The sequence below is a fragment of the Thermobia domestica genome, chromosome 13 (genome assembly GCF_964235325.1).
Source record: "Thermobia domestica chromosome 13, izTheDome1.hap1.1, whole genome shotgun sequence".
Classification (NCBI taxonomy): Eukaryota; Metazoa; Arthropoda; class Insecta; order Zygentoma; family Lepismatidae; genus Thermobia; species Thermobia domestica.
The window spans coordinates 177,159,646-177,175,796 of NC_137466.1; the positions used below are offsets into that span (position 1 = coordinate 177,159,646).

At 33.1% G+C, this 16,151-nt stretch overlaps 2 protein-coding genes across 2 annotated transcripts in view; one reads left to right on the forward strand and one right to left on the reverse strand.

Annotated features, from left to right (window-relative positions):
• LOC145667865 (uncharacterized) overlaps positions 1-16,151 on the reverse strand; it is a 58,186-nt gene that overhangs the window by 23,247 nt on the left and 18,788 nt on the right. The gene's annotated exons all lie outside the window — the stretch shown is intronic.
• LOC145668785 (uncharacterized) lies at positions 247-8,673 on the forward strand. Its single transcript, XM_081736949.1, has 4 exons — positions 247-1,765; positions 3,018-3,195; positions 4,413-4,509; positions 8,445-8,673. Exons 1-4 carry the CDS (start codon positions 1,442-1,444, stop codon positions 8,506-8,508), a joined length of 663 nt encoding a protein of 220 aa, XP_081593075.1. The 5' UTR covers positions 247-1,441; the 3' UTR covers positions 8,509-8,673.

Sequence of the window (16,151 nt, forward strand, 5' to 3'; positions counted from 1 at the left end):
TCTCACTTTAAGCTGTAGGTCCCGTTCTTCATAACCCCGCTGTTATGTCCTTAACCATAGAAAGACGAAGGTGGGTCAAATTTGCCCGCACTTTCTTTTTCTCTTTGCCCGAACAAATGAATTTTACAACGTTTCAATTTTTTTGTATTTTCTTCTGTAATCTAAACTTAAATTTAGTTTTATTAGAAAGCACATTATTGTGGTAGTTTTTTTTTTTTTTTTTTTTTTTTTTTAGCGCAGGAGACTAAGTACATTTTTTTTAGCAACTTAGAAATGTTAAGAGGAGTACAGTTTTACTTTGAAAGGATCATGTAAACTTATCTATTCTTTGAATGGATGACTAAATTAACATAATCTACTTTTATACATTGAGCAAACGTAATAATCTCAGGTTTAGTATAGTAACTTGTCTACAAACGCTAATGTATTTCAAGCTACTTCATGTCTGCTAACCAAATGCGATAGTAGTCTGTACTGGGACTTGTAATATTTCCTATTAAAATAAAATTTCACAAGTCTTAAAATAATTTTACAACTCACATTTATTAGTAGCAGTCATTAAATAACTTTAAAATACATTAGTAGGGTTAAAATTGGAATTTACAACCACGAGCAAAATTGACCCCCCTTAGTCTTTCACGTGACCAATTATAGTTTAGTCTTCCTAGGGTTAATGTTAAGATACACGGATGACTAATGATAGTGAATGATTATGAAGGAATTAGTGGCATGAGAACGGGAAAACCCTCACCAATATGATATTGTCCATCATAAACTCATAAGGCCGGAGATTGAACCAAAGATCCGTCGCACCAAAAGGCAACATTCTACCTCTGAGCAATCAACCCTTTCCTTCCGCAGTGCTGATGAATGACGTCATACTCTAATGACCTGGTCATAATTCTGCAACGTAGTGGTCTTCTACACACGTCTTCCTAATTGTTCCCCACTTTTCCCCCCAAGATTTCTGATTAAATGAACAGCGAACTCATATTTAAATAAAATCTTTGAGTTTTGTCCCACGGTTATGCGGGGCAGCCTAAAGGAGACGGTGATGATGAGAATGAATTAAATAATGGATTGATGAAAGTGGAGGGGAACGGTAGAACCCTGAGAAAATCTACGCACACGGTGTTTTTCCACCACAAACGTACACCCATGTCCAAAATTATTGTCGCATGTCTATAAATATGTTGTTGTAGGAATAAAATTTGATAACGTATTCGCCCTGTATTTCTTATAATGTTGGTATGTGCATAATCGGCAAAGACATGTATGTGGCAAATTTCATGTCAAAACAGCAGTAAATAAGAAGAATAAAACGAAAATAAACCTTTCTTGTCCATTTGTTTTACTCATTCTAATTTACGTGCTTATAATTCTTTCCCTATAAAATTTTCCACAAGAAGACAGTTATAGATATGCGACAATCATTTTGAACATGAATGTACATTTAATTGTTTCAATGGTTTGTGAAATAATATATTTTCTAGTTATATTAACACCTTCAAAACTATATTTCCTAAAATTTATTGCAGATATCAGAATGGTATTTGGCCAAATGCAATTTACTTTAGCTGACCTTAGTGAAAGAGTATCTTCCGTCGAGAAGAAGGTCGACACACTTCTAAGTAATGGTGTGAGTGTGAAAGCAAAAACCATAAACGAAGAATCCGAACTTCTTGGCCTTCTGCCTCTGAGAACGTTGAATGATTTTCAAACATTTGAGAGAAAGCTTGGAGAACCTAACTTCGGAAAGAAATATGTAAGTATCCTATCAAACCTGTACAAGTTATGAAGCAGGTTTCAAATCTTTGTTATATCTTTTAATTTACGTCTTTTTGGAACATTCTCTCTTTTGACTAAATGTTAGCATCAACTCCATTTTTGCCAATTTAGCCATTATCATGTGCATTAGCTATGGACTATAATTTTGGTCAACTTGCCATTCATACTTGCTAATATAGTCATTTAGGCGGCAATTAAATCTTTTGCAGTCAATTTTTTTTTTTTTTTTTTTTTTAAAGAAAATATGAAAAACCTAAAAAGAAAGTAGTTTATCTTGGTATTTTTCTAATTCTTTTGTTTACAACAGCACTTACATTGTCACAGTAAGTTAGGTATCTTTTATCAGTCTCACCTATCCGTCACGGTAAATTGCGATTCCTGGATCTGGTTTCTCCATAGTCAATTTGTTTGATTAGTTTCTAGTGTATTTTTAGTTTGGGTGGAGTTTTTCTTGTTGAGATGCGTGCATGTGCATGTATATATTTTTGTGATAGATCAATAGTGTTATCAAGCCATACCCAGCATTAGAAGTTGAAAATAATTCAAGAGATTTTATTACTTCTAGTCAATGAAGGAACAAATTGTATTGTGAAACTGTTTGATTTGAGGATATCAAAAGATAAATAATATTAAAACATCTTTGTAAACTAGTAGACTTAAAGTACCAAATATTTAGTTTCTTTATTCCTAAATTCTGTTACCTATAAGTTAAGGTAAGTTGAGCCATTTTTAGCTAGTTTTTGTGCGTCATTTAGCTATTTTCTGACACTACTTGTTGGCAGCACTGATTAACCCACTGTTACTTGTTACTTTTGGAAGTGTATGTAATTTCCATATACATACACACACATACACACACACACACACACATATATATATATATATATATATATATATATATATATAGTATTTTTTTCTAATTCAAACGGACAATGGTCCTTTTAAATAACCGCTATTCCGATATAAAGCTGAAAGTTACCAAATAAATCCCAGGCAAACAGTTTTTGTTAGTCACGTAGCCCATTTGATATGGCCTTCCGTGAAACTCAGAACCCCACCCCCTTTTTTTTCACACTTCACATTACGGTATCTAAAAATTAATCTAGTTTCATTCATGCTTCGTTTTTTTTTCCACTGGTAGAAAAACATAACAATACGGACCCTTATATATATTGTTTTTCTTTTTGATTTCAGCATGCATTAGATCTAAATACTTTCCTTTCTTTCAGGTAAAAGTATTACTGTCAATTGGTGGTAAGGGTTTTAAAAGGTTTCGCTCACAATGCAATAAGAAGAACTTTGTGCGACAAACTCGCAATGGAACTCTCCTACTCTGGCAGGAAACCAAGGATCATGAAGCAAAAAAGCACACCTTTGGGTCCAACCAAATGTGCAATAAGATCAACAGTAAGTTGATTTGAAAAGTTGTACTGAAATATTTAACTTCATTTATTTATTTATGCTAGTAACCATACAAAATTCCAGTTTGCTAATTATTAAGTCTTACTTCTCTCGTACTGGACGTGTGTTCTCATATTAGTATGTCCCAAGTAATCAGAAGTAATTCTTCATGAATAAAGTATGCTTTGAGTACTTTATGATTCTTTTACTGTCAAGTAGTAAAATATGTAAATGTGTTCACCCTTACTGGGTGAATATAACATCTGTGTAGAATGTATAGGAAATTCAATAACTGATCCAACACTCTATGTTGTAAACAAAGCTTTACTGGCAAAGTACATATTTAAACAAATCTTTGCTTGAAAAAGCATTCAAAAGAATTTGTAAGGTGTACGGAAAATCTAAAACCAAATAAAATTCCAAGGTAGGAATGATTCCAGGGCTAAATAAAGTCAATAGTGTCAACGAATTTAAATTGAAGTACAGTGTAGGAATCACTACTGTGAAGTATAATTTTGCACCAGACTTTTCGTGTATACCTGTAAATTTGATACTGTCTACCACACGAATATAACTTTGTTGGGTTGGCAACACTGTTAGTCTGGTAGTATTACATAATATGCCAAACTGTCTCCCCTGCCGATATTTTAAAGGTGCAAAATTTCAGAGCTCTTTGTCTAACACTGGAACGCAGATAAAACACTAGAAGAACATAGCTTTCGAAGTTACCATAATTCTAGTATAAAAAGAGAAAAGTTGCAGGCTTTCAAGACGGCGAATAGTCAAACTTTCGTCTTTCTGTCGTCTTCATCTTTCAATTTTCCGTGACAACGAAGTTAGCCAAAACCTAATGTGTTTTTTGTAGTGTTATTTAAGGTGACTTTAAACGTTGACTCAAAACCATATCACCACTAAGGGCACCGGAAGAAAGTCTTGTTACACTTGTATCGAAAAATGTAACTTTTCCATTATATAATATACCAAAAGTGTGGTGGAAGATAACTTTCTATAGTACCCTTACATAAAAATCATAAAATAGGGGCCTAGCTTAGGTGACTTGAAAAATAATATAGGAATTAGTTTCAGCTCTAGGTATCCATGTTTAGAAACCATACCATAATTCCGTAAAGCTATTTAAGAGAGAAATTTATTTCAAATGACAGTTTTTTTTTTTAAGAATAAAAATCGCTAGTATTTGCTTGAAATTCTATCTTTCTTTTCAGCTGCTGTTCGTAAGATGTACACCGTCGCAACAGAAGAAACGGTGAAGGAAGTATTGGGTGTTTGGCCCCAGCAGGCGGAGCCTAGACTACTGCGTAGGTAAGTATAGTTTTACCTATTTTCCTTACAATCACGAGAGAGATCGGAAAGTTCTCACCATCACTAAATAAGCTAGGGATCTGCAACTTAGTCCATGGACGCGTTCTTCTCTACATATACGTTTTGTATTCAATACATTTCTCACATCTATAGGTCACTAGATCAATATCATATGCATAGAATTCTGTGGATTTGGAGGAAAAAGAAATTTACAGCGTTTCAATGCCTCTTACTTTCCCGGACCCCAAGATATGAACATCTTATTATAATAATTGTAATCCTTCCCTTTTTCTTCCTTTTAGGATATGTATCATAAAACGCTTTTGTAATAATTTTAAATGAGAAGTTACTTCCATATTTCAAATCTTAAAAGATTTAGAGATATCGACATTTTATTAGAATAATTGTAATCCCACCTTTTTTTCTCCTCTCCACATCGTTTCTTTCCCTTTTTACTAGCATGTCAAAAAAGAAAAAAAAGGACCGAAACACGTGGCAAAGTATTTTAAATGAGAAATGGAAATACTGAACTTCAAATCTCTCACCTTAAGGGATTAAATACTTTACTATAATAATTATAATCCCTATCCATTTTTCTTTCCACCCCCCTTTCTTACCTCCGAGGTATATTTCAAAAGCGCTTAAATTCTTATCTACTTATTTTAAATAATATGAAAATACCAAATTTCATGTTTCAAACCTTCATAAATTCAGAGATTTCGACATCTTATAATAATTGTAATCCTCACTCCTTTTCTTTTCTTTCTCACTTTTTTTTTCTTTTTTTCCTTTGTACTAAAATATCAAAAACCGCTTAAATATGTCAAATTATTTGAAATGAGACATCCGAATATCAAATTTCAAGTCTGTAACCTTAAGGAATTCGGAGATATGGTCATATTTTAAAAATACGTCCCACACCTATTTTCCTTCCCTTCCTGTCGAATTTGCAAAAGTCCTTCCTTAGTGGTATCCTACGTAACAAATCCCATGTACTGTCCATATTTAACTTGTCTATCTTAAGCGATTTGGCCTGTGCAAAGATCTGTCGGTCACTCAATCACTTAGGTCTTTGTATTTTATATAGCGAGATGAGTTCATTTTTACGCACTCATGTATTAGTACACAGTGAAATGAGATGAAATGTTTACCTTGTATGTATTTATTATTTTATTATCCCTTATAATTTAGCAACTTGCCTGTTACTTTCCTCGGAGGATGGAAATTTTAACTAAAATCGAGATTCATTACTGTTTACATTTTTATTTTCTTGTCTTCTGGAAAAAGTACCTCTGTTAATTTTATTTTTTGATTACTCCTATCTGCTGAATGAAATCTTTTTTTTTAAAAGAATAACTTTTATTCCTTGATTAATTTTGGTGTTGATTACTTCTTTTCTATACTGCAGGAAATTTCATTTTTTGAAAACTGCGATGTCAGAGTAATAGAGAGATAGGCACTTACTGTTATATTTGCCTTCTAAAAACATTTCCTACCTGCTGCATGAAAAACAGAAAGCAACTAACCTCTTTTTTTCTTGACTAATTTTAGTGTTATTTTACATCTTTTCTATCTACTGAACGAACTCATCTCATGAGAGAAAAACTACAATACCACCCTCTTTCTTGATTGATTAGAGTTAATTACTTCTTTTCTATACTAAATGAAACCATCTTATATTCTGGAAAACTCTGTAATGCCATTGTAATAGAGAAATATGCAATTGCAGTATCTTCCAGACGATAAAATTATTTCCTTTAGTATAGAAACAAGCAATAAAGTACTATAATTAATTAAGATACAGATGGTATTGTAGTTTTTTTTTTTCCTTCTCAGAAGATACGGTTTCATTCAGGAGATAGAAAAGAAGTAAAATAACATTAAAACTAATCAAGAAACAGTTTTTTTTCCTAGAAGATAAAGACTTCAGCAGTTAGGAAATTTTGTTAAAAGACAAAATAATAGTAAATGCACATTTCTCTCTTACAAAGACATTCCCGAGTTTCCCGGAAGATAGGACTTCATTCAGTATGAAAAAGAAGTAATCAACACCAAAATTGAACAAGAAACAAGGTTAATGTTTTATCTACAAGATAAAGACTTCATTCAGCAGTGGCAGTAATAAAAATAAATTTTAAAAAAACTAAGAGTAGTTTTTCCCCAAAGACAAAAAGATTTCAATAGGATGGAGCACGCCAAAGTATGCGTATACGTAAACACTCAACAACAAATTACCAGGAAAATAAATAGGGAGACATAGGTCTTAAAATGCATTCAGAATTTGACTGGATTGAAATAAATGAAGTGATTTGCCTGCCTTGTGCCATGTACACTGAGAAATGTTTCTGCTTTCAAAGATGGGATATAAAGAACTAGGTCGATAGGTCGCAGGAGTATTTATTACTTCTCTATAATGAATTGTGAAACGACGCTAATGACTCCGACACGACGTTCCAAGAATATGGGTCAAATAAACTTAGTGTTACATTTACGGTAATGAGTCATCCCTTCTTCATTTGATATGTATGATGAAGGCAATATGCATGTCTTTCTATCTTGTGTTTTGAAAGAATGAAACGTTGCAAAGATGTATTCCTCCGCTGTAAGGCACAGGGTTAAAATCCGTTTGTTTTACTGTCACAAATAATTCCAGTGAATTGTTGTTCAGCACCTCTTTATTTATTAGTCACCAGTAACTTTTTTATTTTTTATTTTTAAAGAGAAATATTTCATTGAACCTCTAAGGTATGTTCCAAACTCGTTGCAAAATGGTACGAAGTTGTCCGTGTACACGGTGCCTACTTTAGTAAATTCTACACTTTTCCTGTGAATTGCGAACTACACTTTCCCATGCGTTCTGTTGTACGTGACGCAGGATAACGCCTTGTAGGTCATCATCTGCCATTTATGTTGCTCCGTGAAGAATACAAGGTATATAGGTTCACACACTTATGACCTATCTTTCCTGTGAATCGTGAGATCAGATTGCATTTCATACAAGGCATGGAAAGAAAATTACAGAAATAAGTAAATATTTGTTCTTCCATCTCTCAGTGATTTCTTATATCAGTGATTACTTCGTTTGTTTTTCGTAACGCCGTGCTTATACAACAGTACCGAGTGAGTCAATATGACATTTTCTGGATTTATCTCAATTGATGCTCTCACAGAACAATGCACATTTTCAGCTAGGAAATTAAAAAAAAAATTTACTGAAAATTTACTTTCATTAGAACATTGAAATAGGTAAAGTGAATAAATACCATGCAGTGGTACCAGTGATGAAACGAGTAACATACTTCGTGACTCGTGATCCCGAAGTAGTCAGATCCCTGACCCTGTATGACCCAGACAGATTCGTGCGATCCCGAGACGACTTAATATCAGACTGTGGGAGAGTATGTTGTAATTGTAACAAACGCGATTCTTTCCTTTCAAGTGTTTCTTATGAGTGATCGTCAAAATTTAATCAAATAAGGCTGTAAAACGTAAAATGTAGAATATAAGGGATGCCGCTAAACCGAAAGAGTGTTTGGGTAATGTTTGTGTATAGTAGTGTTTAAAATTACTTTATTAATTTTCAGTATGGGAAGATGAATTATATTGTATTTGACATAGTCAAGACACTTTGAATAAGAAGTGTCACACTACAAATCTAACATCTGAATAGGTGAGCTCGATTAGGGAATATTAATTCACTATAAAAAATTCTACCGTAATGCTATAGAGATCATATTTGGAGTTCTTCCAAGCCATGGATCACCAGATCTGAAAACGAGTGCCAGACTCTGTTGCCTTGTGTGGCACTTACTTCAAAGAATAATAATGTATTTTAATGAGAGCGTATTTATAAGGTAAACAATATGAATGTTTTCTTTTAACTGTGCAATCAATTACATGTTTTTCAGTACGTATTTATGATCGTTATTTTGCAGAGAACGAAGAAATTCAAAACCTGTAGTGGAAGGTCACACCGTTGAAGTTGAGGAACCCAATTAAGGAAATAAGTTAGAAATAATACAAAATATGTAAATAAGTTCAATAAATAACATTGTAATACAAGCTGATTGTTTTCATGGAACCTTATATCAGTTATTGCGTAGAATGTAGGGATAATTTATTTCAATTATGTAGCAGCAGGATGCGAAATCATAACAGTTATGATCGGGGAGAGATAGGAGTAAATAAATAAGTAAAAAAAAAAATTGCACTGGAAAGTTTTGAAATGAAGATTTCATATATTGAACATCCAAAATTATTGATATATGTAAGGTTAGGGATAATGCTTATCCACTAGGTTGTCCACTAACTGTACAGATTTACTGTAAATAGTTTGTATACTTCTGACAGTGTCGATGTCACCTTATCTCTCCAGTAAATTATTGAGGATGAATTTTCTTCCAAAATTTTGAAGTGTGGGAATGGCCATCCTCAGTATTTCGCACCCTGTGTAGCAGTGGTTCTAGGATTTAATTTATATTTCTTTCTTTCCTGAAATCTGATAATTTAAAAGTTTGCTTAGCCCTTGACGCTTGTCTAGTGGTGTACGTCTTTGGTGCGCCTAGGGTCGTGGTCGATTCCCAGTGGAAGATCTTACAAACACTGAACGCATTACTGTTCGGATTCTACAGGTCAGTGTCTCATGTAAAACTTCGTGCTGAAACTGGACGCTCAACTTCAACATCAAACTGTGGTTAATGGTAAACTAATTGGATGCTGATCTGCCAGGTCGCATAGTATATTCACCAAGGAACTCAGGAAAAGTGTTATTTTCTATGTTGAGATAAGATACTAATCTCAATAGACTGGAGTATGGGGTATATATTCAACACCAATGTTGTGTGAGACATGGATTTATAATTTAACATGATATTTCAATAATGTTACTCAACAGAAATAAACCTGAACCTCGTGCTGCAAAGACGCATAATGGACGAAGGAAAGAAGCATAATACAGATTGTGAAAGTATACATATTTTGCTTTCATTTTGACCGAACACAACTATTCTTTTTCAGAACATTGCTTATGTAGGTTTAACAGTTCTTTCGTCGTCACCTTTACGTTTATTTTTGCAGGATTATTGTCTATATGAGGTTGATTTCATTTTGTATAAGGTTTGATGTGAGGCCCAGTAGTGTCAACCTTGATACAGATTTGTTTCTGCACGTGAGAAAATGATTCATCTGGTTGGCGTCATGTATAATGTTTGATGTGAAGGTTAGTATAATGTTCAGTGTGTAAGTTACATAAATGATGGTGTGTGTTCTTTTGCCATCTGTGGGTGTTTGGATATTGCCACCACTTTATTGGCATTCTTTTAAAAATATTGCAGAAACCATAGCTTACTACTATGTTTACTATTAATAGTAAGTATGGTATGGTTTCCCCTATATATATTTAAAATAATGCCAATAAAGTGATGGCAATATCTAAACACCTCAAATGCAAAAGAATACACACCATCATTTATGTAACTTACACATTGAACATTATACTAACCTTCACATCAAACATTATACATGTCGCCAAGCAGATGAATCATTTTCTCACGTGCAGAAATAAATTTGTATCAAGCTTTACTGAGAAGCTTGCAATAAACGAGACATATTAAGCATGTGCTAAACTTGAAGTGGACAGCTTGAAATAAGCTTGAGGTGACAAGCCTGGAGCAAGCATTACGTACCAAGTTTGAAATAGACTTGAGGTAACAAGCCTGTAGCAAGCATTATGTACCAAGTTTGAAATAGACTTGAGGTAACAAGCCTGGAGCAAGCATTACGTACCAAGTTTGAAATAGACTTGAGGTAACAAGCCTGTAGCAAGCATTATGTACCAAGTTTGAAATAAACTTGAGGTAACAAGCCTGTAGCAAGCATTATGTACCAAGTTTGAAATAGACTTGAGGTAACAAGCCTGGAGCAAGCATTACGTACCAAGTTTGAAATAAACTTGAGGTAACAAGCCTGTAGCATGCTTTATGTAACAAGTTTGCAATAAGCTTGAGCTGACAAGCTTGAAACAATCTTACAGTATAAGCCTACAATATGCTTGTCGCCTGTCAACTTCGTCGCTTGAATCAGCCTTGATATACGCTTACAGACTTGTCGTAACAAGCTTGGGACAAGCTTATATCTTTGTCACGACAAGCTTATATCATGCTTGTGGCAAGCTGTTTCTGCTATCTGGGGTAATTTGGGAAAATTTCTAATGGAAATAGATGCAAAAACGAGTATTCTTTGATGATAGATAATTTGTTAGCCACTCTGCTGCAGTAGTAATTTGGGAAAAATTCTAATGGAAATAGATGCAAAAACGAGTATTCTTTGATGATAGATAATTTGGTAGCCACTCTCCTGCTGTAGTAACTTGGGAAAAATTCTAATGGAAATAGATGCAAAAACGAGTATTCTTTGATGATAGATAATTTGTTAGCCACTCTGCTGCAGTAGTAATTTGGGAAAAATTCTAATGGAAATAGATGCAAAGACGAGTATTCTTTGATGATAGATAATTTGTTAGCCACTCTGCGGCAGTAGTAATTTGGGAAAATTTCTAATGGAAATAGATGCAAAAACGAGCATTCTTTGATGATAGATAATTTGTTAGCCACTCTACTGCAGTAGTAATTTGAGAAAATTTCTAATGGAAATAGATGCAAAAATGAGTATTCTTTGATTATAGATAATTTGTTAGCCACTCTGCTGCAGCAGTAATTTGGGAAAAAATTCTAATGGAAATAGATGCAAAAACGAGTATTCTTTGATGATAGATACTTTGTTAGCCACTCTGCTGCAGTAGTAATTTGGGATAGTTTCTAATGGAAATAGATGCAAAAACGAGTATTCTTTGATGATAGATAATTTGTTAGCCACTCTGCTGCAGCAGTAATTTGGGAAAAATTCTAATGGAAATAGATGCAAAAACGAGTATTCTTTGATGATAGATAATTTGTTAGCCACTCTGCGGCAGTAGTAATTTGGGAAAAATTCTAATGGAAATAGATGCAAAAACGAGTATTCTTTGATGATAGATAATTTGTTAGCCACTCTGCTGCAGTAGTAATTTGGGAAAAATTCTAATGGAAATAGATGCAAAAACGAGTATTCTTTGATGATAGATAATTTGTTAGCCACTCTGCTGCAGTAGTAATTTGGGAAAAATTCTAATGGAAATAGATGCAAAGACGAGTATTCTTTGATGATAGATAATTTGTTAGCCACTCTGCTGCAGTAGTAATTTGGGAAAATTTCTAATGGAAATAGATGCAAAAACGAGTATTCTTTGATGATAGATAATTTGTTAGCCACTCTACTGCAGTAGTAATTTGAGAAAATTTCTAATGGAAATAGATGCAAAAATGAGTATTCTTTGATTATAGATAATTTGTTAGCCACTCTGCTGCAGTAGTAATTTGGGAAAATTTCTAATGGAAATAGATGCAAAAACGAGTATTCTTTGATGATAGATAATTTGTTAGTCACTCTCCTGCAGTAGTAATTTGGGAAAGATTCTAATGGAAATAGATGCAAAAACGAGTATTCTTTGATGATAGATAATTTGGTAGCCACTCTGCTGCAGCAGTAATTTGGGAAAATTTCTAATGGAAATAGATGCAAAAACGAGTATTCTTTGATGATAGATAATTTGTTAGCCACTCTGCTGCAGTAGTAATTTGGGAAAATTTCTAATGGAAATAGATGCAAAAACGAGTATTCTTTGATGATAGATAATTTGTTAGCCACTCTGCTGCAGCAGTAATTTGGGAAAAAATTCTAATGGAAATAGATGCAAAAACGAGTATTCTTTGATGATAGATAATTTGGTAGCCACTCTGCTGCAGTACTAATTTGGGAAAGTTTCTAATGGAAATAGATGCAAAAACGAGTATTCTTTGATGATAGATACTTTGTTAGCCACTCTGCTGCAGTAGTAATTTGGAAAAATTTCTAATGGAAATAGATGCAAAAACGAGTATTCTTTGATGATAGATAATTTGTTAGCCACTCTGCTGCAGTAGTAATTTGGGAAAAATTCTAATGGAAATAGATGCAAAAACGAGTATTCTTTGATGATAGATAATTTGGTAGCTACTCTCCTGCAGTAGTAATTTGGGAAAATTTCTAATGGAAATAGATGCAAAAACGAGTATTCTTTGATAATAGATAATTTGCTAGCCACTCTGCTGCAGTAGTAATTTGGGAAAATTTCTAATGCAAATAGATGCAAAAACGAGTATTCTTTGATGATAGATAATTTGTTAGCCACTCTGCTGCAGTAGTAATTTGGGAAAAATTCTAATGGAAATAGATGCAAAGACGAGTATTCTTTGATTATAGATAATTTGTTAGCCACTCTGCTGCAGTAGTAATTTGGGAAAGTTTCTAATGGAAATAGATGCAAAAACGAGTATTCTTTGATGATAGATAATTTGTTAGCCACTCTACTGCAGTAGTAATTTGAGAAAATTTCTAATGGAAATAGGTCCAAAAACGAGTATTCTTTGATTATAGATACTTTGTTAGCCACTCTGCTGCAGTAGTAATTTGGGAAAATTTCTAATGGAAATAGATGCAAAAACGAGTATTCTTTGATGATAGATAATTTGTTAGCCACTCTGCTGCAGCAGTAATTTGGGAAAAAATTCTAATGGAAATAGATGCAGAAACGAGTATTCTTTGATGATAGATAATTTGTTAGCCACTCTGCTGCAGTAGTAATTTGGGAAAGTTTATAATGGAAATAGATGCAAAAACGAGTATTCTTTGATGATAGATACTTTGTTAGCCACTCTGCTGCAGTAGTAATTTGGGAAAAATTCTAATGGAAATAGATGCAAAAACGAGTATTCTTTGATGATAGATAATTTGTTAGCCACTCTGCTGCAGTAGTAATTTGGGAAAAATTCTAATGGAAATAGATGCAAAAACGAGTATTCTTTGATGATAGATAATTTGGTAGCTACTCTCCTGCAGTAGTAATTTGGGAAAATTTCTAATGGAAATAGATGCAAAAACGAGTATTCTTTGATGATAGATAATTTGTTAGCCACTCTGCTGCAGTAGTAATTTGGGAAAATTTCTAATGCAAATAGATGCAAAAACGAGTATTCTTTGATGATAGATAATTTGTTAGCCACTCTGCTGCAGTAGTAATTTGGGAAAAATTCTAATGGAAATAGATGCAAAAACGAGTATTCTTTGATGATAGATAATTTGTTAGCCACTCTGCTGCAGTAGTAATTTGAGAAAAATTCTAATGGAAATAGATGCAAAGACGAGTATTCTTTGATGATAGATAATTTGTTAGCCATTCTGCTGCAGTAGTAATTTGGGAAAATTTCTAATGGAAATAGATGCAAAAACGAGTATTCTTTGATGATAGATAATTTGTTAGCCATTCTGCTGCAGTAGTAATTTGGGAAAATTTCTAATGGAAATAGATGCAAAAACGAGTATTCTTTGATGATAGATAATTTGTTAGCCACTCTACTGCAGTAGTAATTTGAGAAAATTTCTAATGGAAATAGATGCAAAAGTGAGTATTCTTTGATTATAGATAATTTGTTAGCCACTCTGCTGCAGCAGTAATTTGGGAAAATTTCTAATGGAAATAGATGCAAAAACGAGTATTCTTTGATGATAGATAATTTGTTAGTCACTCTGCTGCAGTAGTAATTTGGGAAAAATTCTAATGGAAATAGATGCAAAAACGAGTATTCTTTGATGATAGATAATTTGCCAGCCACTCTGCTGCAGCAGTAATTTGGGAAAATTTCTAATGGAAATAGATGCAAAAACGAGTATTCTTTGATTATAGATAATTTGTTAGCCACTCTGCTGCAGTAGTAATTTGGGAAAAATTCTAATGGAAATAGATGCAAAAATGAGTATTCTTTGATGATAGATAATTTGTTAGCCACTCTGCTGCAGTAGTAATTTGGGAAAAATTCTAATGGAAATAGATGCAAAAAACGAGTATTCTTTGATGATAGATAATTTGTTAGCCACTCTGCTGCAGCAGTAATTTGGGAAAAATTCTAATTTAAATAGATGCAAAAACGAGTATTCTTTGATCCAACTTTTCAGATGCTTTAGCTCTATTAGCAAAATGTATGTAAGGAAGAAACAATATGTACTGAAAAGTAAAAACTGCTAATTACGCCTACTTACGTAAAAACTCGAGACTCGTGATAAATTCAGTTTCTTTTTTCTTGCTTTTTCGTACATAGGTGCACATTTCAAATATCTTCGTAATCATTTCAGCACCATCACATGCACAATACTAATTGTTAAATTTTGATTTTCTTTTTACTTATATCGTACAAACATTGGTTATGAACTGATAAAAATTAGGAAATTTCACTGAACTTACATGTTCATGGTTGGACAATATTATAGTGAAACCTGTTTAAGTTAGTCACTCTAAAAATTGTTCAAGATACAAATTTGACCAATTTACTAAAACGTAATAATGCAGAGCTACATGAACAGTCTACAAATAATGTGACCAAATTAAGAGATGTAGTCAAATTTACATATTTACTATATTTAACTCAAATAAAGGTTTGTTATTATGTTAACAAACCTAACTTGAACTTCCAAGCATCCAAAAATTCATCGCCAGATGTTATTGAATGATTGTTTTTAATAATAAATTAAACATCTTTCTTCAACATTCCAAACTAAAGAAAAGTAATAAGTAATTTAATAAAATCATGTTCATGAATTTTGTTAAAAAGTAAACTCTCAGTGAGAGTGAGCCACTAATGAGTAGACATATGGTGGTCAGATTTGGAAATGCACTTACATTGACATGAAATAGACTAATCATTGAAATAACATTTCATCTAATTCATTTAAACTGTTCAACGAATCATGTTCAAACTTTGTCACTGTTAAGTATTCAATGTTGAGAAAACCACCCAAGGTTGTCAAATTTGAAATCGCACGCACCATGGAAGGACAATAATCGAGAAAATACTTCTCCCCCTATAAATTAATAGCTAATTTTAAAAAGCCACTCCAAAATCACGTGAAACCGATGTCAACTGATAAAATATAAATTTGAAATATTGATAATAGCAGGAGTGTTGTTATATAGAACTTTCCCCAATGACATAGATACTTTTAAGTATGAAGTGGTATCACTTGAACTTGTTTCAGAGTACAAGCATAGAAATCCATTATTTCACTTTGGTATTAACGTTTTCTTTTCTCCATGTAAGATTTGTTTAATATAGTGTGTGCTATCTCACATCTCGCGCTTCAGATACTTGCGACGAGTGATGTGCAGTGTGAATTCAAAAATCAAAATACAAATATTCATCTATGTCACACAACCGGTCGCGATATCGTTACACAACCGTAATGCGCGAGGACACAGAACTAGTCCTGGTCGAGATTTAATCCTGGAACAAATACGGATAACGCATTTCAACTTCTCGATGCAAAGCCTGACACCGAAACGAAAACGCGTTTGACAATAACATACATGCGAAAGCTATAAGATAAAACGTATTCGTATATTTACTGAGGAAACAAAATAAATCAGCATATTTCAAAAGAATCAACAAAAGAGGATAAATAATAACATTATACATTATTCATCATTAGGGTAAGTATATAGTATACAGTTTACATTT

Coding starts and splice junctions, on each gene's coding strand:
- LOC145668785 (XM_081736949.1), top strand. CDS start 1,442: ATGAATGTACATTTAATTGTTTCAATGGTTTGTGAAATAATATATTTT. Junction 3,196..4,412: donor AATGTGCAATAAGATCAACA/GTAAGTTGATTT, acceptor CTTTCTTTTCAG/CTGCTGTTCGTAAGATGTAC. Junction 4,510..8,444: donor GAGCCTAGACTACTGCGTAG/GTAAGTATAGTT, acceptor GTTATTTTGCAG/AGAACGAAGAAATTCAAAAC.